Below are 27615 nucleotides of genomic sequence, written 5' to 3'. Positions count from 1 at the left end.
GGATAGTATGGACCTGAGGCTACAGAGAATTATCTCAATGCTAGCCTGGTTAGCTGAATCCCCACAAAGCAAGATTCAAATCAGAATCTTCCTTAATTCAATGGTTCAATAATACAACAAGGATTAGAAAGTTTTCCTTATAAATTAGGAGCCAGGATTTGAAATGAATCAATATCAAAGGTTAAAGAAAGAATGGTCGAAATCTGAAACAAAAGTTAAAATTCACAGAAAGTCTGTCAACTCCTAAATAGAGCAAAGAATCATTAACTTTGAGGTATAAGCCTCTTTCTAACTATTAATATACACACAAGTGGAATGAATTTAAAGAAAAAGACCAGACACTAATTCACAAATAGACATAAAATGTATTGAATTATCAGCAAGCTGCTTAGTTGAAAACTGTTGGACAATATAAAAAATTGCTGAAAATGTTTTTAAGAAGATGTGCTGTTATTTGAAGCTGAAAAACGTCGTAGTGACCTACAGAATGAAAAATCTGAGAAATTGAACATGTGAAAGATAAAGTGGCCGTGAAGTCTGCAGAAAGAGCAAGTCAAAAATGAAGTACATACGGAAATCAGTAAGCTGAAAACCAAACCAATTCTGCAAAGAACAATTAATCCAATCCAAATGAGAATCATCCTAAAAAGATTAGACTACCATCAGCTTTGTGTTCTGTCTAAGGCAATTATCTAAAATATCAAGTCTTCCAGTTATTTTGAATTTTAAAAATGTTGACGTTATACATTGTAGAAAAAAAGACTTGGTTTAGTTATTAACTTTAGGTAGATTCTTTCTTTGAATAACAATATAAAAAAGTGTGATTTACATAACCACAACCACACTTCACAATTCCAAATAATATTGCTGAATAAATGTTTTGGTCCACCAATTCCTCATCATTCAACAGTATTGTAAGCACTACTTATGCAATAATACATGAACATATTTATTGCATTGGGCTTTGGAGTAAGGCAGCTAAATCTGGGCTGAAGCCACAGTCAGTCAGTTACCCAGCCTATCTCTACTGTGGTGCATACATCAGACCTTTGTCAAAAAGAGAGATATATCTCCTTCCAAGCCTCTGCAATTGTCTAAACAGAGATGTGAGGAGACAAATAATTATGCCCTTCTGTTTGGTGCATCATATACACAAGCATATGAATAACATACAACTCCATTACTACTGTTGGGCCGAAGGGCCTATTTCCAGACTGTAAGTTGTGGGCGGCACGGTGGCACAGTGGTTCAATTCCCGACTCAGGCGACTGACTGTGTGGAGTTTGCACGTTCTCCCCGTGTCTGCGTGGGTTTCCTCCGGGTGCTCCGGTTTCCTCCCACAGTCCAAAGATGTGCGGGTCAGGTGAATTGGCCATGCTAAATTGCCCGTAGTGTTAGGTAAGGGGTAAATGTAGGGGTATGGATGGGTTGCGCTTCGGCGAGTCGGTGTGGACTTGTTGGGCCGAAGGGCCTGTTTCCACACTGTAAGTAATCTAATCTTTCATCTTAAGTATAAAGAAAATTTACATTTCTCAAATTTGACTGCCAGTAGAGGGGAAACTCAGAAACTTGGCCTTAAGAGGTATTGTAATCAAATAAAGGTACCCTGATTCAAATAAGTTAATAAAGACACAAAGTTTCCAACTTGTATGAATGATTTTATGTTCTAAAAATGATTGTTAGAAAAATACATGAAATAATTGGACCCTGTTCTTTTGTCCTGATTTTAACTTCCCCTCTGATTGTTTCACAGGTTTGGGCATTACTTTGTCTTCAAGCTTTTCGAGCAGTAGCTCAGCTGTCACTGGAAATTCTGCAGTTCTACAGGAAACTCACAAAGGTATGAGGTATAAGGATGCTTAAGTATCTAATAAGTTAACACCTTTGAGTTTGAAACATTTTAAAACATGCACATTCTGTGTAGATATATAAATGTGTAACAACCTAACATGGAATAATATGTAACAACCTGACTTGGTCTACTCCGCCAGGACTACAGCAGTTCAAGAAGGTAGTTTACTACCACTTTCTCAAGGACTATTCCTAATTTTTTCCCTAACATTGCCATGCAGTGGCATTTATAATCTGTGATGCCTCTTGGTAGAAATAAAACACACTGCAATGCTGAAAGAAGTTCCTTGGCCTTGCCCATGGTTGTTTGATGAGAATCCTTGCTCTGATCTTCCCTGTGGCAGGAAGCAGAGACTCTCCACAATCAGGCTTGTCTCCTTTTTCAAGTATAGTCATTGAGATGTCCCAGATGACAGACATGAGATTGTGCACCCATGCCAGGATGGTATCTCTGTTGTTAATTGTCACCAAAAATATGATCATTGGTCACATTAGCCATTGATATCTGAATTGAGCTCAATATTCTCAATTTTCTACTTCATGTCTTACATGTTTGTGAAATTCATAACTAGCATAGAAAATTCAAACCTATGTCAGTATTTATTTTTTCAATTCTATCTTTCCTTAGTAGATCATGCTGGGCAAGGACACCTTGGCACTGCTTTGATAATTGCCATGTCCACCATATTCATAATGGCCATAGCCATTGTTTTAATTGTTCTTTTCTACATTTTAAAGACAAAGTCTTCTACTCAAGGTGAGTATGAATTGCACTCAGGAAGGAATATCTTTTTTCTCAATGTTATTCCTATTTTGTCAGAAGTTAAGTAAATCATTCTTGTTTTTTTTTTAGCTTGTTGCAGCAGCAATTCTGTAAAAAATATTGAAGCTCAGATCAATACCCAAGAAGACAAGAAGGAAGTACAAGGTGAAAAAGTGTTCAATATCTACATGAAGACATAAGAAAAAAAATAGGAACATCTCAGTACCCTGTATCTGCTTTCTCCCCGTACAACTACTCCTTGAAAGCATTCAATGTTTCGCTCTCAACTGCTTTCCAAGGCAGGTCATTCCACAGGATCACTGCTCTCTGAGTGAAGAAACCTTTTTTCATCTTGGCTCTAATATCTTTACACTGTGACTCCTTGTTCTGGATTCCATGGTCATCAGGAACTTCCTTTCTGCATTCACCCTGTCTAGTCCCTTTGGAATTTTATAGTTTTATGTTAGGTTTCTCCCCATCAAACCCTCCCAATTCTTCTAAACTCCAATGAATATAGGTTTAACCAATTCAACCTTGATTCATATGTCAGTCCTCTCACCTCAAGAATCAGTCTGGTAAACCTCAGTTGCATTCCCTCCATAGTCAAAATATCCTTTCTCAGATAAGCAGACCAGAACTGTACATACTACTTCAGGTATGGTCTCACCAAGGCCTGCACATTTGCGGCAAGACATCCCTACTGCTTGAGTCAAATCCTCTCGCTGTGAAGACCAACATACCATTTTCCTTCCTCACCTGCTGCACCTGCCTGCTTATTTTGTCTAAGACCTGTCTTAAAAGCATCCAATCCCAGCTAGAGTATAGGTATAGAGTATAGAGCATGTCAGCACCTGCATTAGTTTCACAATTTAATATCTAAGGGGCACACAAGTATAAAGTTACAATTATTAAATCCTATTCTAATTTGAAACTTCAAAGAAAAGCTTGGATAATGTTGATTTCCTAGACAGGTATTTGACAACCCATCTCCTAACAGCATACTGTCATTTATAATTATACAATGTCTATAAATCTTGACATAGCTTGGTTTTCCACTTTTTAAAATTAAGCATCAATTCATATCTGTACAAGCATTGTGTTTTAGAACATAGAACACTGAAAAGTACAGCACAGAACAGGCCCTTTGGCCCACAATGTTGGGCTGAGGTTTAATCCTAATGTAAAATATAGTAACTTAACCTATGTACCCCTCAACTCACTGCTGTCCATGTGCATGTCCAGCAGTCGCTTAAATGTCCCCAATGACTTGGCTTCCACCACCACAGCTGGCAACGCATTCCATGCATTCACAACTCTCTGCGTAAAGAACCTACCTCTATACCTTTATCCTAATATCTTAAAACTATGACCCCTCGTACCAGTCAATCCTGCCCTGGGGAAAAGTCTCTGGCTATTGACTCTATAAATTCCACTCATTATCTTGTATACCTCGATCAGGCCTCCTCTCTTCCTCCTTCTCTCCAGAGAGAAAAGTCTGAACTTATTCAACCTTTCTTCATAAGGCAAGCCCTCCAGTCCAGGCAGCATCCTGGTAAACCTTCTTTGCACCCTTTCCAAAGCCTCTGTATTTTTCCTATAGTAGGGCGACCAGAACTGGACACAACATTCCAAGTGTGGTCTTACCGGGGACTTGTAGAGCTGTAGCAAAACCTCACGGCTCTTCAACTCGATCCCCCTGTAATGAAAGCCAAAACACCATATGCTTTCTTAACAACCCTATACACTTGGGTGGCAACTTTGAGGGATCTATGTACTTGCACATCCAGATCCCTCTGTTCCTCCACACTGCCAAGAATCCTGTCTTTAATCCTATATTCAGCATTTGAGTTTGACCTTCCAAAAGCATCACTTCGCATTTATCCAGGTTGAACTCCATCTGCCATTTCTCAGTCCAGCTCTGCATCCTGTCTATGTCGCGTTGCAGCCTGCAATAGCCCTCAATACTATTGATGGCACCTTCAACTTTTGTGTCATCTACAAATTTACTAACCTACCCCTCAACCTCCTCATCCAAGTCATTTATAAAAATTACAAGGAGTAGAAGCCCAAGAATACAGCCCTGTGGGACACCACTCAACACTGACGTCAGGCAGAATACTTTCCATCTACAACCACTTTCTGCGTGAGTCTGTTTTCAAAGTGAAAAATGACAAAAATTTGGTTATACATAACTCGACTTTTACTGAAAAAGGACTCATTTTGTCAAAATCTTTCATCTTGCACTCATCAGCTCAATTTGTAAGAAAAAGCAGTGTAAATGGAAAACCACATTTATACTTTGAGTGGACAGTACTGATTGATTGGAAAATATACTTTGATTGTGGCGCTGTTGCCATGGAGAATACACCAGTTAGATGACTGACAGTTGACTTCTAACCTCTGTTTAAATTCATACCAGGCAGATTAACTGGTTAGTCAAAGCATTGACCTGAGAGATCAACCAGAGAATGGGTGTCACTGATTTTGTTGAATTTAAACACATGCAATAGGTGTACATTTTCTTTCTGGTTTCAAAGAGCAAGGTATAGTTTCCAATATGAGCAGGTGGAAGCCCAATTGGCAATCACAAGTTGTCAGCTTAATTATTAGCACCCGAGGATTGAATAGCAAATGTTTTATTATATCTAATGTTGGACACTGTATCGTGATCTTTGCAAGTGCAAGCTTGTTGTGTGTAGTCAGTACTAGTTGTAAATAGCTGAAAGAATATGCTATTCAAATTGATTGGCTAATCGATTGGCACAAAATTTACAAATATAGCATCACACCTGCACTGAAATTGCACTGAAAGCACAAATTTCAAAATGTTTTGTTCAACTTTGGAGTTGACTCTGCAATTCATGACAGATGTGAGAGGTCAGATGGGTGACCTGACTAGTACAATGTTGGCTTTAATAGTCATCAATTAACAGTTGGTAATGGTGATGTTAATGGTGTTAAGACAGGCCATTGGCAAGTGGACCTCCTTAACTAATTCTCATACTGGTCTAGGAGGCTGCAGAGACCTGTTTGAGAGCATATGGTATACATTGTCTGTTTACCCATTCTGTTTGTCTCTTTGTGACTCCTTGAAGTCATTTATAATCCTCAATCTTTGCAAAACATCTTACTCTGTATTCTTGGCAGGCCTATACCTAAGCCCCAATCATCTCTACGCCAAACGTTTCAGGTCCAGAGTCAATGTATTAATTCACATTTCTCTGCATTAAATTCCATCCGCCATGGTCTACCCATTTCACCAATTACCTTAACAGCTGTCATAGCCTATCATTCTCGAGGTCACAGTTCATAATCCTTCCAGGTTTTGTGACATTTGCAGATTTTGGAATATGCTTATACATCTAAATCCATGTTCTTAATATATATCAAGGAAAATATTGATATTAATACCAATCCCAAAGGAATCCCATCTTCCAGTCTGACAACCACTCTTCTGTCTCGGTCACTCTTCCACCTTTGTTTACAAGCTCCCTATTATTCCATAGGATTCAACTGTACTGTCAACCTTATGGAGCAATTTAGTCAAATATACTTTGCATGCCCACATGCAGATCAACTGTATAACCATCATCGTCCACTTTCTGTTAACTTTTAAAAATAATGCAGTTTGACTTTAACAAATTTTTACTGAGTCTCCTTAATTAATTTCTCCAAATGCCTTTTTTTTCTAAATTACTATTCTCTGGAAGCTTTCCATCTCTGAAGTTTTCCGTAAACAGTGGGGTTCTTCTTGTTGGTATTTCGTCGCTGTCATGATCCTTATACCGTTTTCAAACAACATGTAACATTTGTAACTCTCCATTTATCAAGTATCGATTCTCTATCTGATTGTTAATAGACCCTACCTAATCTGTTACCACCCTTTTACTGTTTGTATGCATGTAAAGACTCTTTATTTTCCCTTTTATGTTAGCTGCCAGTCTCTATCTCTCTTTGCCTTTCTTATTTCCTTTTTGCTTACCCTCTAAACTTTAATTATATAGCCTGGTTCTTATTTGCATTACCAATCCAACATGTGTCATATGCCTCCTTTGCCTTCTTCATCTTAGTGTCTATCACTCATAAAGAAGGTATCTCTGCCTCTGCTTACCATACCTTTCCTCTTTGTGGGATTGTTATTTGATTATATGTGAATGATTGCCTGTATGATGAGAATCGTATCAGGAATGAAAAGCTTAACATATGAAGAATGTTTGAGGACTCTGGGTTTATACTCGATGAAATTTAGAAGGATTAGGGGGAGCTAAATGAAACATACAGAATACTGAATGGCCTGGACAGAGTAGATATTGGGAAGATGTTTCCATTGGTAGGAGAGACTAGGACATGAGGGCATAGCCTTAGATTAAAGGGAAGACTTTTCAGAATGAAGATAAGGAGAAACCTCTTCAGCCAGAGAGTGGTGAATCTATGGAATTCATAGCCGCAGAAGGTTGTGGAGGCCAGGTCATTGAATTTATTTAAGACTGAGTTAAATAAGTTCTTGAGTATCAAGAGGATCAGGGCTTACCAGGAGAAGTGGGAGAATGGGGTTAAGAAACTTAGTAGCCATGATTGAATGGTGGAGCAGATTAGATGGGCTGAATGGTCTAATTTCTGCTCCTGTGTCTTATGGTCTTATGGTCTTTAAAGGTCAACTGTTGTTTTATTCCAGTTTTGCCTTCTAATATTTGATTCCAGTGAACTGAGACTGACCCATTCTGATCCACTGAAATTGGCCTCCTTATAATTGAGTATTTTAACTTTAGATTGTTCCTCAGCCTTTTTCATACTTAATCATAGAATCATCATAAATCATATTTGCTGTCCTAATGACCCAGAGATCACCTCATTCCCCAGAATCAGATCCAGCAATTCTCATTCCTTAAGTAGGCCTGAAACATACCAATGTAGAAATTTCCTCAGAAACTCTTCCTTTTCTTTTCCTTTTATAGTAATACTATCCCAGTCTATGTTAGGATAACTAAAGTCACATTGTCAGGTTTATTAGAATTTGTCATTTTCTGTGCTTTGCTCCTCCATGTTTTTCCCAGTAGCTGACAGTCTCTTGGACAGAGCCAGCAAAGTAATTGTACTGCTTCGTGGTTAAAAATATTCTACCCATTACCTCGCCAGTCCATATTCTTTCTTGAGCTCTGTAGTATTAGTAAATATACCAGCCTTTCATTCTACTTTCTCTTCTTTACCATTCCTTTTTATCCCTGGATTGGCTCACACACTTATGGGGCGAAAGTGAGGACTGCAGATGCTGGAGATTAGAGTCAAGATTAGAGTGGTGCTGGAAAAGCACAGCAGGTCAGGCAGCATCCAAGGAGCAGGAAAATCAGATTCCTGGTGAAGAGCTCCTGCCCGAAACATCGATTTTCCTGCTCCTCGGATGCTGTCTGACCTGCTGTGATGAAGGGCTCCTGCCTGAAACGTCGATTTTCCTGCTCCTCGGATGCTGCCTGATCTGCTGTACTTTTCCAGCACCACTCTAATCTTGACTCACACTCTTACCACCACTGATGCTGGTCATTTTCAATTGTTTAAAACCAGGTTTCTCAGGGATGGAGAACTTTGATTAAAAAAAAGAATACTAATCAAACTGCTGCAAGTTACCATTGCTGAACACAGGAATAATTCTTAAAACATACATTTTAAAAATGGTATGTTCTAAAACAATGCCAAATTACAGTAATGTACATCAGACTTTTGGGAACATATGGAATGAATTTGAGCAAAGGTTTAAGTGAAAGATCTACTTGGTAAAACAAGCACAATATTGGTTATAAGTTTTGTGTCTAGATTGACAATTGTGCAGAAAGTTTGCTCTCTGTTTTTTAATTATTTACATTCATGTTATCTTTAAGATCTTCAATCAATTTAAGTTTTATTTTTTCACAGAAAATGTTGTAATATTCTCCGAGAAAGATGAATTTGATAACAAACTCAATGCAGTTCCACCTAAGACTGAAAAAAAGTAAGTTAATTTGCTTTGATTTTTGTGATCTGTACTTTTTATTAGCATTTTCTTTATTTGTTCATCAGATATTGGCAACTTTGGCTAGAAGGTGGTGATGAGCTGTCTTCTTGAACTGCTGACAGGGAGATATGGGGTTTTGACTTATCAACAATTATAAAATGCCAATTTAAAAGTGACAGAAGTTAGTACGGTATGTGATTGAGAAGGGAACTTGCAGGGCGCAGTGTTCCTATGCATCTATTGCCCTTGTGCTTAGAGGTGGGGGGTTTGGAAGGTGCAGTTGAAGGTGCCATGGTGAGTAACTACAGTATATCTTGTAGATGTGCACAATTACAATATGTACATCTACATGTTGGTAAGGGGAGTGAGTGCTGAAGGTGGTGGAGGGGTTGGCAGTGAAGCTGTTTTGTCCTGGATGGCGCCAAATTTCTTGTATAAGTTTGGAACTACATCCATCCATACACGTGGAAAGTATTCCATCTTGTGCTTCGTAGATGGTGTACAGAAACTGGGGAATCAAGAGGTGAACTACTTGCAGGATTACTAACCTCTGACCTGCAGTTTTATATTTATATTTATAATGTATTGAAATGAAGATCCATTTTAATCTTTGGTCAATAGTAATACCAGAGTATTGATAATGGGGTTTCCAGCAGTAGTACTGACATTGGATGTCAGTGAGCAACTCAGATTCACTTTTGTTGGAAATGGCTTTACCTGGAACTGGTGTAATGCAAATGGTACTTATCATTTGTCAGCCCAAGTGTGAATATTGTCCATCTCTTGCTGCATTTGGACATGGACCACTTCAGTATCTGATGCATTGCAAATGGTGCTAAACAATGAGTAATTATCGGTGAGCATCCCCAGTTCTGATCTTATGATGAAGTGAAAATAATTGATGAAGCAGCTGAAGGTAATGGGGCTAGGACACTATCCTGAGGAACTCCTGCATAGATATCTTATGGCTGAGCTCTGAAGGAGATGAACCCTTGATGAGTATTTTGGAGATGAATGTTCTGAAATCCCATTATTAGGGAGATCAGTTCATTTGTGCGTAGGTTTATTTAGTACTCGTCCAATATCACCACAAGTAGTCCCCAATGCAAGGGAAATTTCAATGTTGCCTGAACATGTGAAATAAATGTTAATGTATTTCTATAAAGAAGCATTGAATATTTACATCCTTCATATATTTCTATTCAGATAATTGAGCTTTCAATAATTATGAAAATGCCAGAACTACTAATTATTTATAAGAGTAAGTCACAATTTGGGATATATGAAAACTGTGAAGGTGAAACCTTTGTAAGACCCTTAATATGTCTTTAGCCGTACAGTGGTGTAACAACATGATTCATGAATGAGAGAAGGTCAACTGGCATAATTATGCTCAGTACCGTACTGCACTAGCTCTTCCATGCTAGAATCTAAGTCTATTTTGAAGAATGCCAATATTTTAGCCTTGACTCTCCTTTTATCACTACATGAATACATTTGAAGGTTGCTGTTCTGAAGAATAGTACATAATTTCTACACTGAGGTCCAGATTAAATAATATTTTCAGTTCACAGATAAGCCTGAATGGAAAATATGTATTTGCTCCAGTATTTCCTGTTGTATTCATGTTCACAATGTGTTTTCCAGTGAAAATGATGCTTCGTCAGAAAATGAGCAGCTTTTGAGTCGAAGTATGGACAGTGATGAGGAAGCTGCATTAGACAAGCGGGGAATGTCCGATTTATGCCTCTTATCATTGGTTCCTTTAACAAGAGATAAATCAGCAAACAACAAAGCAAGTGGGGTAAGACTTTCTCCAAGAAAAAAAATGGATGTGGGATCTGAAAATCTTGTGCAGTACTCTAGATTCATATACTGTATCTATGAAAAAAATACAGGAGTAAAAGCAATCATCTGAACAGGCTGACTAATTGTCTTATAATAATTCATCAGCTACAAGATGCAAGCTTCATTAATCTTTGTCAGGCAATAGATACTGTATACTGAAGCTTGACTGCTGATGGAATCATAGAATTTTACAAGAGGAGGCCATTCAATCCCCACTATATCAATAACCCTGATAATCATAGTCATAGAGATGTACAGCATGAAACAGACCCTTTAGTACAACTTGTCCATGACATGCTAAAATAACTTAACCCCTTTTGCCAGCATTTGGCCCAGATCCCTCAAACCCCTTCCCATTCATATATCCGCCCAGATGCCTTTTGAATGTTGTCATTGTACCAGCATCCACCACTTCCTCTGGCAGCTCATTCCATACACACACCATGCTCTGCATAAAAAAGTTGCCCCTTAGGTCCCTTTTAAATCTTTGTCCTCTCACCTCCCGTGAGACTGGGGGAAAAGACCTTGTCTAAACCCTCCAACGTAACTCAACGATTTCCACCATGAGCAGACTTTGTGAGTCATATGAAGATAAAAGAAATGAATAAGGCCTAAATATGTATTATGGCTTTACTATGGTAAAAATGCTAAAAAAAATTACATTTGTGAAAGCTTGTTCAAAACATTTAAACTGCTTATACAAACAGACTTCTATTCATAACCCTGAGGTCTGTTTGACCTCAGCATTAAATTGAAATTGTCTTATCAAGTTTGGATTCCCCTCCTGTGTAAGTTACAACCCCTCCTCTTTGTCCTACTGGTGACAATGCAAGATTCCTCTATTCAGATACAACCCTTTTTTTTTCACTTTCTACGGACTTTTCATAACTCAAAGATTGCAGATGTCACGAAACTTGACAGAATTGTAATGTGTCAGGAGAACAATGTTGAACTTCAGAAGGACAATACCACATTGGTGAGTTGATAGAGAGATGTCAGATGAAGGTCAATGTGAAGAAGTATGAGGTGACAAATTTTGGTACAAAGAATATGGAGAGCAAGTATAGCATAGGTGCTAAAGTAAAGGATGTACAGGGACAAAGAGACTTATGCTTGGGACGCTAAAGCTGCCAGTATAGGTAGAGAAAGCTATAAATAAACCATACAGTATTCTTGGCTTCATTAACAGGGACGTAGAGCAGAGAGGTTATCGTGAACATATATGAAACACTGGTTGGACCTTATGTGGTATATTGTAAGTTCATTTTTGGGACTGTAATCTGAACTGGAAGCTGGATTGCTAATAAGTGATATATCAGGAGGTTTTTGCAATTTGAAAATCATTTGTTGCATATTACTGAACTGTACAATTGGAAGTTTCATTTTGGAACTAGTAAGGCAGAGAATATGAGGCTAAATGGCATTGAGAGTTCTCGAGTTAATAAAATTCCACCTGACAGCAGCTCTCAGACTGGTTGAGCTGCAGAACTTAAAAAAGCTGAAGGTGTAAAGAACATAGAGTGGAAGTAACATCCAGAACCAGCTCTCTCTCTTCCCATGTGAGGAAAGACAGACAAACCAAGAAAGCATTAAAGAAACAATTCATACAAGAAAAGAGCTAAGGGCACCTGATTAACCTTCAATTCAAAGAACAACCAGTAACCTACAAACAATGGTTTATCATCATTCCATAATTCAAAACAACCATGAGAAAGTCTGAACTTTTGATCTTTGGAATTTTGTTTACCCTGTCTATATTTTTTTCCACTCATTATATATATATTATCTTTTGTCTTTTATTGCTCTTGCAATTTTATATATTCTGTGATGGCTTGTGGAATAGAGTGGCATGTTCATTGGTACATTCTTCCCAGTTAAGTTGTGACAATTTTGTGTACAAACCTGGCCATGTTATAATAAGGATGGGAATTTACTGGAGAAAGTGTAGAGGAGTTTTTTATGCAAATGGTTCCAGGAATGTGATAGTTATAATGAAGAAACATTGGAGAAATTGGGACTGTTTTTTATTGGGAAGAAGACGCGAAAGGGAGGTTGAATAGAAGTTTTCAAATTCTTGAGAGTTGTGAACAGAATAGATAGGGAGAGACTATTGCCACTCATAAATGTTCAAGGACCAGAAAGTATGGTTTTAATGTTTGTAAAAGAAGCAAGTAATTAAGAAAAATATTTTAACACAGCATCTAATTAGGGTCTGGAATGCACTATGGAAGTGTGGTGGAACCATTCCAGACCATATTGAATGATTATCCAAAAGGAAACAATGTGCAGGACTATGGAAGGACTGGCATAATGTTAAAATTTGCACAGATAGCGCAGATAAAAAGGACTGATTGGCCTTCTACACCAAAATATGTAAAACTGATTTGGTAAATACTGTATCTTTCCTTCCCTTGAGGACATTACTAACTGCATTGATTTTTATGACAGGCACTTTTCCTGATATTAACATTAGTATCTACAGATTCTCTTGATGATATTAAGTACCTGATCATTGAATGTAATAAGGTAAATACGTGTTGAGTATTGATTAGTCAATTGGACACAAATCTCTATAGAGCTCAGTTGGCTAGATGCTGGTTTGACATGCAGAGTAATGCCAACAGCATGGGTTCAACTCTTGTATGAGCTTAGCTCATTGTGAAGGTCCTGACAACTCAACCTTACTTTAACCCTTAGGGTAAACTCACCAGCTATCTCTCTCTGCAGAAACGTGTAGAGCTTTTCATGGTTTGTTGGAATCACGGGCGTGCATTATTTCTTTCATTACCGCCATTTCAATTAAATTCCTTAGTTTTCTGTTCAGTTGCAGTGCCCTGAATAGGCTCTTATTTGTGTTTTATTGACATCAGTTACATGTTCCTTATCAGCCCCACTTGAGTATAATATATGCTCAGAGGTTTTGTCCTTCAGATGACATATTAAAACAAGTAGATTTCTGCAGTTCAGGTGGAATCTAAAGAATCCAAGGCATTATTTAAAGAAAGGCTGAAACCTTGACTCTTATTCAAATATATTAGATCTCAGGATATGAACGATGTGTCACCCAACCATTGTTACCTCAAACAATATTAATGGACTTGATGCATTCAAACACATTATTGCGGTTTGATTATTGCATTCTTTTAAGGACCTCAAATATTTTTACTGAGTCAGTTTCTTCAAAGAATCCCAAATTCTTCACAGTTTCGATGATGTGAATATGTTTGGTTGACTTATCTGCACTGCCTGCAAAAGCTTGACACTTACTGTAGTGTGGCAACTAAAATTGCATAAAGGGATGCATTGACTACCAATGCATAAAAGCCTCTGTGATGCAACCTTGACCCCTTTTATACCACTGCCAAGGATTAATAGTACTTTCATATATAGACAAATGTGACCAGTATCTGATTCTTAATCAAAATGATTTTTAAAAAAGCTGAATGTGGATTTTGTTAATTTTCCAGATACAGACGCGGAGGGAGAAGATACTTGAGCTATGCAAGAAAGTGTGCAGTTACACAGAAGGTAATGTATCAGAAATCTACTGTTTCCTGACCTTTTCAAGTAATAAATAATTATTAGCCTGCAAACTTTCCAAACCAATCTGCTTCCATTTAAGAGGGGGTTTTCTGATACGGTGGGGGCACCTCTAAGCCTGAAGCTTCAGGTTGAAGTCCCACTTCAGGACTTGATGGCCACAGAAGCTGTAACATAACATTGCCCAATGCATTGATTTTCAATCTGTAAATCCTTCTTGTTTTCCTGTGCAATGTGATAAGAGCAGGGCCTTTCTAGGTCAGCCAGAACCACCTGATCGCTGTAGTCCAACAGTCTCTCCATGTCACAAAAAGCATTCACATGCAGATAGATGGAGATGAAAAGTTTTGATAACTGAACCTTTCAATTACCCGTACAAATATATTAGAATATAGGTCCTGAGTTATATTAAGTAGAGTCACAGAGACTTACAGCATGGAAACAGATCCTTTGGTCCAACCCGTCCATGCCGACCAGATATCCCAACCCAATCTAGTCCCACCTGCCAGCACCCAGCTCATATCCCTCAAACCCTTCCTATTCATATACCCATCTAGATGCCTTTTAAATGTTGCAATTGTACCAGCCTCCACCACTTCCTCTGGCAGCTCATTCCATACAAGTACCTCTATGTGAAAAGTTGCCCCTTAGGTCTCTTTTATATCTTGCCCCTCTCACCCTAAACCTATGCCCTCTAGTTCTGGACTCCCCCACCCCAGGGAAGAAGCTTTGTCTATTTATCCTATCCATGACCCTCATGATTTTGTAAACCACTATAAAGGTCACCCCTCAGCCTCCATCCTCCAGGGGAAACAGCCCTATCCTGTTCAACCTCTCTCTATAGCTCAACTCCTCCAATCCTGGCAACATCCTTGTAAATCGTTTCTGAACCCTTTCAAGTTTCACAACATCTTTCCAATAGGAGGGAGACTAGAATTGCATGCAGTATTCCAACAGTGGCCTAACCAATGTCCTCTACAGCAACATGACCTCCCAACTCCTGTACTCAATACTCTGCCCAATAAAGGAAAGCATACCAAACGCCTTCTTCACTATCCTATCTACTTGCGACTCCACTTTCAAGGAGCTATGAACCTGCACTCCAACATCTCTTTGTTCAGAAACACTCCCTAGGACCTTACCATTAAGTGTATAAGTCCTGCTAAGATTTGCTTTCCCAAAATGCAGTACCTCGCATTTACCTCAATTAAACTCCATCTGCCATTTCTCAGCCCATTGGCCCATCTGATCAAGATCCCATTGTAACCTGAGGTAACCTTCTTCGCTGTCCACTACACCTCAAATTTTGGTGTCATCTGCAAACTTACTAACTATACCTCTTATACTCACATTCAAATCATTTTATACACCTCTATAAAATCACCCCTCAGCCTCCAACGCTCTAGGGAAAACAGCCCCAGCCTATTCAACCTCTCCTTATAGCTCAAGTCTTCCAACCCCGGCAATATCCTTGTAAATCTTTTCTGAACCCTTTCGTGTTTCACAACATCCTTCTGATAAGAAAGAGACCTTAACTGCACGCAATATTCCAGAAGTGGTCTAACTAATGTCTCGTACTTTAACAAGTAATGCTATAAGTTTAATGTAATTCTTAAATCTCTCCAGTACTAGTTTAAATTATTGCCACCTTTGAGAGGGATTTAAAAAAAATGCTCTCCAATCTGCTGAGCTAATTAATACCTTTGAATACTCACCAACTATTGAAAACTGAAAAACATCTCCTTTCTTCTCCACCCCTCATTCCCATTTTTACTAAATTCCCAAGTTACAGTTCATCACATTCCTTCCTCATTGTTTGCTTTTTGTGCTCCCGTTCTCTGAAGGGAAGTGACATGCAGAGGAATCTTGAATACAATTAAACATGTTACAAGACAGAATTGGAGCAAATTACTGCAGATGCTGGAATCAGGTCTGAAAACAAAAAGTGCTGGAAATCACAGTGGGTCAGATAGCATCCGTGGAGTGAAGAGCTCTGATGAAGAGTCATAGAGTCATAGAGACGTACAGCATGGAAACAGACCCTTCGGTCCAAACCGTCCATGCCGACCAGATATCCCAGTCATGTAGACTCGAAACGTTAGGTTGCTCTCTCTCCACGGATGCTGCCTGACCCACTGTGATTTTGAGCATTTTGTTTTCAGTGCAAAACACCACACTCTAGTTTGCCCTCTAGTAGTTCTATTTGATACAATTTTATTTCTTTAAGAGAGGTTCTGATGTTTAGGGTTGTTTCATTTAATTCTATGGATCACTTAATAATTTTGCAAACTGCTTTTGTGCATCTTGAAGTACAAAAAAATAGCAATGTTAGATTTAGGAGAGGGTGGCAGAACAATACTTTGTTCCTGCCAGTAACAAGTGATGTTTTATTTTAATCGATTACTATAATCTATAATTTCAGGGCTCAGCCCGACAGAACTACCTTTTGACTGTCTTGAGAAAACCAGCAGAATGCTGAGCTCTACCTACAGCACGGATAAAGCTATTGTGAAAACATGGCGTCATCTGGCAGAGAGCTTTGGGCTGAAGAGGGATGAAATAGGTGGAATGACAGATGGAATGCAACTCTTTGATCGTATAAGTACAGCAGGTTATAGCATCCCTGAACTGCTTACCAGACTTGTGCATATCGAAAGGATGGATGCTGTAGAAGCCTTGTGTATGGATGTTCTAGAGTGCACGCAATGTGCACCAATAGCTAATCCTGTTATCTTACCCAAATGTGCAAATGTGTAGTCAGCATCGTGTAACAAATACCATGAAGTATTGTTTGAGTCCAGAATATGTAATTTGTCAGTGCTTACTAAGTGCTCTAAGACCAATGAGGCAAAACATAATAGTGAAACTATAGAAGGAGGCTCTGTACTCATGCCTCTCAGTTTTAATTCAGGATCCTGACTGTTATACTTTGTTGTATCCTGTTCTCAGGAGACATTATGCTAAGGGACAATGTTAACAACCAGCAGTAATTTGAACTAGTTAGCTTTAGAATACCAAAATGGCAAACTTATACCTATTCATTTTGTACTGCAATAACCATGAAACACATGAAAATTAAGCAGAAGCATGCTGACATACAAATATTATCGAACTATCAAACATCCTGACCTGGTCCTAGATTGTTTGCAGATTAAGGGACAACTGATAACTGGAAGGCTTTCAAAAGTGTGGTAACGAGAGTTCAAAGATATTATGTTCCTATTAGAGTGAAAGATAAGGATGCTCAGATTACAGAACAATGGACGAGTAAAAATATAGAGGCTCTAGTCAAAGAATAAAAAAATTATTAGATATAAACAACTGTTCAAATGAATATCTTGAAGAGTGAAAAGAGTGTAGGGCATTCCTAAGGGTGAAATCAGTTTTGCAAACCTAAGAGATGGGAAAGATACTAAATGAATATTTCGCATCAGTTTTTAGTGTGGAGAAAGAAATGGGAGTTAGAGAACTAAGGGAAATAAACACTGGTGTTTTGAAAACAGTTCACATTACAGAAGAGGAAATGCTGGAGGTCTTAGAAAACATAAAGGTGTATAAATCTCGGATCTGATCTAGTGTATTCCAGGACTTTGTGGGGCCCCTTGCAGAAATATTTGTATCATCTATAACTACAGGTGAGGTGCCAAATGACTGGAGTGGCTAATGGTGTGGCTTTGTTTAAGAAGGGATGTGAGGAGAAACCTGAAAACTACAGACCTGTGAGTCTGACTTCGGTGGTGGGTTAGTTGTTGGGAGTGATTCTGAAAGATAGGATTTCTATGCATTTGGAGAGGTAAGGAATGTTTAGGGATAGTCAGCATGTTTGTATGCGAGTGAAATCATGTCTGACAAACTTGACTGAGTTTTTTTGAGCAAGTAACTAAGAAGACAGGGTTAGACATTGTTTACTTGGACTTTAGTAAAGCCTTTGACAAGTTTCCACATAGCAATTAGTAAAGTTAGATCCATGGCACTCAGGGTGAGTTTTCCAGTTGGACACAAAATTGGCTTAATGGCTGGAGACAGAGAAAAATGGTGGTGGATATTTTTTCAGACAGGAGGCCTGTTACCCAGAAGTGTTCCACAGGGATCAGTGCTGGATCTACTTTTGTTTGTCATTTATATAAATGATTTAGATGACAATATAGAAAGCATGGTTAGTAATTATGTGGATGACATTAAAATTAGTGGTGTAGTGACAGTGAAAAAAGTGCTGTAAAATTACAAAGAGATCTTGATCAATTGGGTTAATGTGCTAAAGTGTGGCAAAAGGAGTTTCATTTGGATAAATGCAAGGTATTCCATTTTGGTAAAACAAATAAAGGTAAGACTTATACAATTAAAAGTAGGGTCTTGGACAGTGTTGTAGAACAGAGAGACTGAGGGGTTCAGGCACATAATTCTGTGAAATTTGCATCACATATAGACTGAGTAGTTAAGAAGACATTTAGCATGCTTGCCTTCATTACTCAGACCTTTGAATATAGAAATTGGAGACATTATGTTGAAGTTGTACAGGAGATCAATGAGGCCTCTTCTGGAATACTGTATCTATTTCTGGTCTCTCTGTTACAGAAAAGATATTATTAGGCTAGAGAGGGTTCAGAAGAGATTTGCCATTATGTTGCTTGGAATGGAGGGTTTGAGTTAGAATGAGAGGCTGGATAGGATAGGACTTTTTTCACTGCAGTGTAGGAGGTTCAGAGGTGACCTTTATGAAGGTTTATAAAGTAATGAGGGGTATATATGATAATGAAATGATTCTTTGACTATTCATGGGCTACCCCTAAAGCAAACTGTTGTGCCTCCCCCATTCCATTAAATTAATGCAATAGGAAGTCCATAGAAATACTGCATGCTAGGTTTTAATTTTTTTCCCTTAGTACTGATGAATACCAAAATCACAGCATTAACATGGTGCTGCCCATTGTGCCCACAACACCTCTGTTATCTAGTCCACCTCCATTACCTGGTGCCAATCTCCTAATTTATCCCCATATTCCTGCACGCCATTTCTACCCAAATAACCACTCCAAACCCTCCTTGAATGCCTCAATTGAATCTGCTTTTACATTTCCAGGCAGGCTGTGTGAAGACAAATTCTTACATCACCCTTGCTTTGTTTGCATATCACTTTAAGTCTGCCCTCTCACTCTTGTCTCTGTTTCATTCATTTGTGGGATGTAGGTGTTGCTAGCTGGGCCAGGATTTATTACCTGTCCCTAGTTGCCCTTGAGAAGGTGGTCATTCTTTTACAAGGAGCAGCAGCAGCTTCTCCCTATCTGCATCATACAATACACTCAGCATTTTGCAAACCTCTATCAAGTTTCCTGTCAGCCTTCGTCCCTCCAAGATGAACAGTCCTAACTTCATCAATGACTGAAGTTTCCCATTCCTGGTAGCATTCTTGTAAATCATTTCTGCACTCTCTCCAATGCATTCATGTTTTTCCTTTAATGTTGATGCCCATAACTTTATAAAATATTCCAGCTGAACTCTAATAAATGTATTACATATGTTCAACATAATCTCTTGACTCTTCCACACTATGACCCTATTAATAAAATTGAGAACACTGTATACTTTATGAACTGCACTCCCCACCTGACCTGCCACCGTCAGTGATCTGTACACATGTATATCCTCTGCTCCTGTATTTCTTTTGAGTTATACCCCTTATTTTATGCTGTTTTTTAAATGTTCTTCTGACAAAAATGCGTCACTGCACACATCCCTGCATCGAACCTCATCTATCAACTGTCCACCACTCACCACCCTTTTTGGAGTTCCACACTATCTACCTAACAGTTTACAATTCTTCAAATTTCCATGTCATCTGCAAACTTAAGATTTCCTCCTACACACCGTGATCCAGATCATTAATATATATTGGGAAAAGCAAGGGTCCCAGTACTGACCCCTGGGTTCAGTACAAACCTTCCTGCAGCCCAAAAAATATTCATTACCATTACTTTGTTTCATAGAATAATAATCAAATAGAATAAATAATTATATTAATTTCGTATTTCAAGTAAGAGCAACAAACGTTATAGGCAAGAAAGTGTGGTCAACGTGATGACAGTTTGCATCAGATCATTTGGGAAAGCACAAATCTGGAGCATTACTTTATAATATTGAAGCTTTCTTAACAAAATACAATTAAAAGAAAAGTCAAAGTAAAAGATTTCATTTAAAACTACAAATGTTGCTGTAAAGTTAGTGTCAAGCTCAGCATGGTAGGGTTTGTCTTTTCATCCATCAATTATGTTTTGGACATGCAAATTGAAAAATGTTGGAAAATTCACAAATATTTTAGGAGGATACAAAATTTCAATATATGGCAGCTGGCAAAACCTATCAACAGAAGAGGCTATCCAAGAAATGTTCGGAGGGAAAACTAATCAAAAATTCATAAGCAGTTGTCAAACTCATAAAACTGGTTTTATTTTTAAGATAAAATACATTAAAATACTATTTCAAAGAACACGACAGGCAGGACAAATCTATTATCAATTATTAAAGTGTATATTTGAAACCAAGGTTGCAATTTCTTTTGTTTTTCCCCTGTCATTACATAGGGACCAATCAGTATTACACATTTAATTTTTCTTACATTTTCCCAGTCCTTTTTATCAGTAGAAAATTCCATAGAGATGAAGTTTATGTGCTGGTCTCTTGTAAACCACATAAGTGGGGAATACATTCTGCAGACATACTAAGTGTTTATTTCAACGCGTTTTTTTGGGAATGAACTGTATTTATAATTTATTCAAATGTACATAAATTGTATTATGAAACTGTAATAAATAAAATTTTACAAATAAATATTCAAATGGTTAATCTTTTATTTCATCTCCAATTGCTGCCTGGATAATATAGAAACAGGCTGTCAACCAATAAAATTAATTTCAGTATCACCACTGAAGTAATCAAATCACACACAAAACAATCCAACATTGCTGCTTTGTTTCACCTGATCTTATAATGGTAATAATAAGTTGAATCTTTATCTGCTTGTAACATTAACATTTTTAAACAAAGCAAAGCTGTAATGAACTTGAAATGACTGAGATTACAAAAGAAAGCAGAAGATTAACATTTTAGACTGTTGTTTCCTTCTTGTGATTATTTGCCTGGGATGCTTGCCTTCCATTCATTTGAGGAATGGGAAGAATTTTGAAAGTGAACATTTCAGTCAAAATTGGATATTTTAAATACTTACATCCAACCAGAAATTTCTACTTACATTGTATAAATTCTGGGTAGTTTGTACCTTCCAAAACGAATGGGCAATTTGAAGATGACTTCAAATGAGTGATAAAGGTGGTTCCAAAATTCAGGACATTAGTTTATGAAGGAAGACATAGGGAACAGAGAATAGCTAGTTGAGAAATGATGACTGACAAATCCACATACAACAGTACAAATATTGAGGCCTGTCCAGTTAAACATTCAGTGCCTTGATTTGCTAAGTTAGTCCAAACAGTGTTAAGCATACAAATGGTGAAAACGAGACAGGTTAGTTAGATTCCTGAAAATCTTTGTTAAGATTTGCCCATTCTTGTTATTGTTTTACAGTTGCATGTCTATACAATGCATATCTTGTTAATCTTTCACTCTTTGTTAATATAGTTGATTTTTCTTTTGGAATTTGAAAGCTTTATTTGTTTCAGAGTGCAGCCTCCTTAAATAATTTGGAAACAAAAGAGACTGGCTTGTGCTCAGCCTACATGGGAACGTTCAAGTTCTGCGCAGTTGTACTACTTAGAAGCAAAACATTTTCTCTTCTTATTAGTTTAAACCAAAAGTAGTGCACTAGTGGAAGATAACTTGAAACAAATCTGATTCTACCTTTTGCAAAACTGAAGGGATTTGGATGATTACTAACTCATGATTCAAGCTGAATCTTAGCGCTGACCTCTATATTTATGCTAAAGACTCGAGACTTTCAGCTACCACACAGTACTGGATAAAGATGCAGTCTCCTGTTATGGATAGAACTCTCAAACAGTAAGCATTAAACACTACTCCTGAAACTTGTGGAGGGGTAGATCACAAAAGTAGATTTATTTTTGAATATTGAGTTGAGGTTTAAGAGGAGCTGGCATGAAAGAGGAGTTGAGATCTGAGGTCATGATCTTATAGAATAGCAGCATGGGCCTGAAGGAAACAATTGGTGATATTTAAAAAAAAACACCTCATTACAAGACACATGTGCACAATAAGAGTACATATTCCACGTTCAGCCAAGCAGCCATGGTGATCAGCTGAGGCACAGTATAAAGCTAAAAGAAGTGACTCAGATCAATGCTAAGAAATACAGAATTGGAAAAATATAGAAAACAGCTTCAGCAAATGAAAATTCAAAGAGGGAATACAAAGCAAAATCAACTTATATGAAGGTTCATTGTAAAGGTTCTACAAATATATTAAAAGTATGACAACGGTTATAGGAGGTGTAGGCCTATTAAAGACAGCTGCAGCTGGTATGATAATAGATAAAAGGTAAGCGAGAATAATTTATCGAGTACTTTGAAAAAACTTTCGATAGTAGAGGAAGTGGTTAAAATATAAGTGATGCAAGGGAGACTGAAAAGCCAATCAAGCAGAGCAAATGATTGTGTACAATTTAAGTGAAGAAAATGGTGGGGGAGAATATAATGATAATTAGGATAGACAAATCTCCAGTTCCTGATGCTTTCTACCACTGGGCATTTAAAGGAATAGAAGAGCAAATTGTAGAAGCATTAAGCATGATATTTTGAGTTCACTTAGTAACAACGGACTGAAATTTACTGTTGCCTCACCATCTACAAAAGGAAGGTGAAGGAAACCACTAAGGGAATCTTTTATTTGAGGTGAAGTGTGGATCAGGCCTAAACATGAGAGGAACTTCCATTTAGGACAGAGTCAAATTTTCTTAAATGATGATATTCTTTTCATCTAATTGCAACTGCATGTACAAGTAAATTGAACGGTAGGCAGGCAGGAGGTTTACTCTCCATAGGGGCCTTCCAACTTCAACTTCTGGGTGCCATATTTAAAAGGCACCTGGACAGCACTGCACTGCCTGCAACCCCAGGCCCATCATTCAATCTCTGCACATTACCTTCATCCACCCCAGGAGATGTCAGAGACCAGTAACAAGTCGTGCCACATTTTAGCAAAGTCTCTCTTGAAGTTCTCCTTAAGACTGTACAAGAGAGAAAAGAAGTTCTTTTCCCGAGGGATGGCAACAGGAAATCAGTGCAACTGATGACTTGCGTAATCTTATGATTGCTGCTACCAATGTAGCACCACTTTAACCCCAGTGGTACAGCACCACACATATCTGCCAGAGGTACTCTTAATATATAGAAGTGACACCCACTCAGCAGCTACACGTGATCAGCTCACTGACTATTCACAACCATGAGGAATATGCCCACCTGATAGCTTTTCACCAAAGGCTTGTATGGGACAAGAACACAACCATAAAGGATGGCTTTGGGATGAACACCTCATAGGCATCTCAGGCACATGCACCATAAGATGCTTTATTTCTTTTCATTCACAGTACTTCTTTGATGACATGATCTACCATTCATTCAGAACCATTTAACACGACACCAGAGGAAAGAGAATTCTGACAGCAAGATTCTACATGAGGAGTTCTGCTGAGCTGGCAGAAGGCCAAGAGTAACATGGCTGTGCTGTAAAGGAGAATGGATTGACAGTCAGTAGGAGAAAAAGCCTCCAATCTGCTACTTCCAGCTGCACATCAAACACTAACACACAGCAAAATAAAAACCTGGCTAACGATGCCAGCTCACAACATTAACAAACCTTGATGATTTTCCATACAAGCCTCTGGATCACACTCCCACTCCAGGATAAAAAGAAAATGAACCCTAAGCCTCAGACATCTCTAGCACGATGTGAAATAACACCATTAAGGAGGAAAATTGCGAACTCCAGAATTTTGATCCAGTAACAGTGAAGAAACAATGACATATTTGCAAGTCAGAATGATGAGCATCATGGAGGGGAACTTGCAGGTGATGGTGTTCCCATGTATCTGCTCCCTTTGATCTTCCTAAGTGCTAGAAGAGCTGAAAATGTGTTGCTGGTTAAAGCACAGCAGGTTAGGCAGCATCCAAGGAACAGGAAATTCAACGTTTCGGGCCAGAGCCCTTCATCGGGAATGGTAGAAACCCAGGTTTGGAAGATGCTATTGAATGGGGTATTGGTGAGCTGTTGCATTGCATTATAGATGGTACACACTGCTGTCACTTTATGCCAGTGGTGGAGGAAGTGAACGGTTAAGAGGCTGAATAGGTATCTTGTTGCTGGAGCTAAATTCATCCAGGAAAGTGGAGAACATTCCACAGTCCAGACAGGTTATGGGAATTCAGCAAGTGAGTTACTTGCGACAGAATTCGCAGTCTCTGACCTGCTCTTATTTGTATTTATAGTGGACCAGTTCAGCGATGTAGGCATCGCTGGCTTCGCCAGCATTTATTGCTCAACCTTAACTGTCCATAGGACGACTAAAAGTCAAACACATTGTAGTGGATCTGCAGTCACATGTAAGGCATCCAGGTAAGGATGGCAGAGTTTCCTCCCTAAAGGACATCAGCCAGCTAGGTAGGATTTTACACAATTGACAGTTACTTTATTGTCATCATTAACTGTTAATATCAGATTTATTCACAATTCAAATTTCACCATGAACATAAATTGCAATAGCATTATGTGTGTCTTTGGACCACTAGTACACCAAGAACATCACTATGTCACAATCTCCCCAACGTTCCTGGAATTCCAGGATTCTGACCCAGAGATAGGGAGCAATGGTGTTGTATCTTTTGCCCTTGTCATTTCATATGGGTGATCACCTTGGATTTAGAAAGTCTTGTCTAAGCAGCATTAATGCATTTTTGTAGGTGATATACATTACCATAACTGGGTGCTGGTGGTGGACAGAGTGAATGTTTGTCAATTTGGTGGAACCCATAACTCTCAGTTGCTTGTAAATGGAAACATTCTTCACTGCCAGGACATCAGCAATGAGGGTATAGCTCAGTGGTAGAGCATTTGACTGCAGATCAAGAGGTCCCTGGTTCAAATCCGGGTGCCCCCTGAGTTTGAAATGTTTTAAGGGCGGCACGGTGGCACAGTGGTTAGCACTGCTGCCTCACAGCACCAGGGACCTGGGTTCAATTCCCGCCTCGGGCGACTGACTGTGTGGAGTTTGCACGTTCTCCCCGTGTCTGCGTGGGTTTCCTCGGGTGCTCCGGTTTCCTCCCACAGTCCAAAGATGTGCGGGTCAGGTGAATTGGCCATGCTAAATTGTCTGTAGTGTTAGGTAAGGGGTATATGTTGGGGTATGGGTGGGTTGCGCTTCGGCGGGTTGGTGTGGACTTGTTGGGCCGAAGGGCCTGTTTCCACACTGTATGTAATCTAATCTAATCCTTAGCACCAATGCCATATTCAAACAGCTGCTGTGCACTTGAACAAGTACTGGTAGTCTGGAGCAGCCCTGCATGGTTTGTGATACTTTCGACATTATGGCCAGTAAGGGGAAATCAGTGCCTCACTTTATGGACAGGACCCTGGTGGACAGATTGGTGCAATGAAGGGCTGTCTTTAGCCCTAGGACTGGCAAACAAGGCCAAACTTTGCCAGCCTGATCTGGGGTTGCCCCCATGTTAGAGTGGTGCCAATCAACTGGAGAAATGCTCAGCAATACAACTTACTTGACTCTGCCAGGGTAAATACCTCATCCTTTCTCTCTCTGCCTCATGCTCAATTTTTCTGTTTCTGCAGCCACCTCTCACCGTATTCTGGATTAGTGGTGCTGGAAGAGCACAGCAGTTCAGGCAGCATCCAAGGTGTAGTGAAATCCACGTTTCGGGCAAAAGCCCTGCATCAGGAATAAAGGCAGTGAGCCTGAAGCATGGAGAGATAAGCTAGAGGAGGATGGGGGTGGGGAGAAAGTAGCATAGAGTACAACGGGTGAGTGGAGGAGGGGATGAAGGTGATAGGTCAGGGAGGAGTGGATAGGTGGAAAAGGAGATAGGCAGGTAGGACAAGTCCGGCACGACATGATTGAAGAGCTTCAGGGCAGAGGAAATGACCTGGGAGTTGCAGTGGGAGAGGGACTCCCTGAGATTCTTGTAGAGAGAGGAGGAAAACTTCTTCAAGGCAGGCATCTTGCAAGAGGATTTGCAACCATGTTGTGCTGGACTTGTTCTACCTCCTAAGCAGCTCTGGCAAATCTCCCTGCTAGTACATTAGTCCCCTTCCAATTTAGGTGCAATCTGTCCTTGTACAGGTCACTTCTACCCCAAAAGAGATTCCAATGGTCCAAAAATATGAATCCTTCTCCCATACATCAGCTCCTCAGCCATGCATTCATCTGCTCTATCCTCATATTCTTGCCCTCACTAGCTTGCAGCACTGGGAGATATCCAGATATTACTACTCTCGAGGACCTCCTTTTTAAATTCCTCCCTAACTCTCTGTAATCTCCCTTCAGAATCTCAACCATTTCCCTTCCTATGCCGCTGGTTCCAATGTGGACAATGACCTCTTTCTGGATCCTTTTCCCCTTGAGAATATTCTGCACCCTCTCTGAGACATCCTTGATCCTGGCACCAGGGAAGCACACGCCATTCTGATTTTTCGCTGCTGGCCACAGAAACATCTGTCTGTGCCTCGGACTAGAGAGTCCCTTAGCACAATTGATCTCTTGGAACCCGATGTACCCCTCATTGTATTAAAGCCAGTCACAATACCATAAACTTGGCTGTTTGTGCTACGTTCCCCTGAGAATCCAGCAAACAGCATACATGTTTGAAATGGGTATAGCCACAGAAGGCTCCTGCACTAGCTGCCTACCTCTCTTACCTTTCCTAGAGTTAACCTATTTGTGTGACTGTATCTGAGACTTTCCTCCCTTCCTATAACTGCCATCCATCACATACTGTTGCTGTTGCAAACTCCTCATCGCTTCTGTGTCTCCAATCGATCCATTTGATCCGATAAGATTCACAACCAACAGCATTTATTGCAGATATAATCCACAGTAACCCTTAAACTCTCTTTAAACTCCCACATTTGACAAAGAGCGCATATCACTCTACTAAAGGCCATTTTTGCTCCTTCACAATTTACAGACCCAGAAAATAACACTGCCCCAGGTTAAATGAATAGTTATGGCTTATATTGTAAGTTTAACCAAAAGACATATCTGAAAAAAAAATCGAGAACCCACTCTACTCACTACTGCAGACTCTCCGTAGGTCTCCCTTAAAAACAATACATTTATCTACTTCTGTGTTGTGAACTTCGCCCAAAGAGTTCCTCCAAGATCAGTTGTGAATTTCACTGTTTGTTAATCTTCTCAGACGCACTCCGATGTCCAGCGACACATGAATTCAAACAGCAAAGGCAGGACCTGTGCAGTTTCTTTCTCTCTTGTGCACTGACCTCACCATGTGCTTCCTTTGTCTGTTTTTCTCCCTTTTAAAACTGTTGTTTTGACTTTTTTTTGCCAAAATTCCAAAACAATGCAAAGCATATAAAACAGTAATTGCTGTGTCTGGGATTTGAGGAAATCACCTCCAACACCTAAAATACCTCA

General features: G+C 39.1%; 1 protein-coding gene across 2 annotated transcripts in view; it reads left to right on the top strand.

Moving 5' to 3' along the window:
• Positions 1-20728, top strand: part of edar (ectodysplasin A receptor) — a 91333-nt gene extending 70605 nt beyond the window's left edge. The window contains exons 7-13 of one of the 2 annotated variants that reach the window (XM_060826035.1): positions 1754-1840; positions 2483-2608; positions 2705-2779; positions 8522-8597; positions 10248-10404; positions 13916-13976; positions 16411-20728. In XM_060826035.1, coding sequence (XP_060682018.1) covers positions 1754-1840; positions 2483-2608; positions 2705-2779; positions 8522-8597; positions 10248-10404; positions 13916-13976; positions 16411-16745 — 917 coding nt within the window. In that variant the 3' untranslated portion in view covers positions 16746-20728. Of the gene's footprint in view, positions 1-1753; positions 1841-2479; positions 2609-2704; positions 2780-8521; positions 8598-10247; positions 10405-13915; positions 13977-16410 lie in introns of both variants that reach the window. The other variant, XM_060826036.1, reaches the window with a different exon arrangement.
• Positions 20729-27615: the final 6887 nt, after the last annotated feature.

The sequence above is a fragment of the Hemiscyllium ocellatum genome, chromosome 6 (assembly GCF_020745735.1).
Source record: "Hemiscyllium ocellatum isolate sHemOce1 chromosome 6, sHemOce1.pat.X.cur, whole genome shotgun sequence".
Lineage (NCBI taxonomy): Eukaryota > Metazoa > Chordata > Chondrichthyes > Orectolobiformes > Hemiscylliidae > Hemiscyllium > Hemiscyllium ocellatum.
This window is presented reverse-complemented; position numbering and strand designations above follow the sequence as displayed.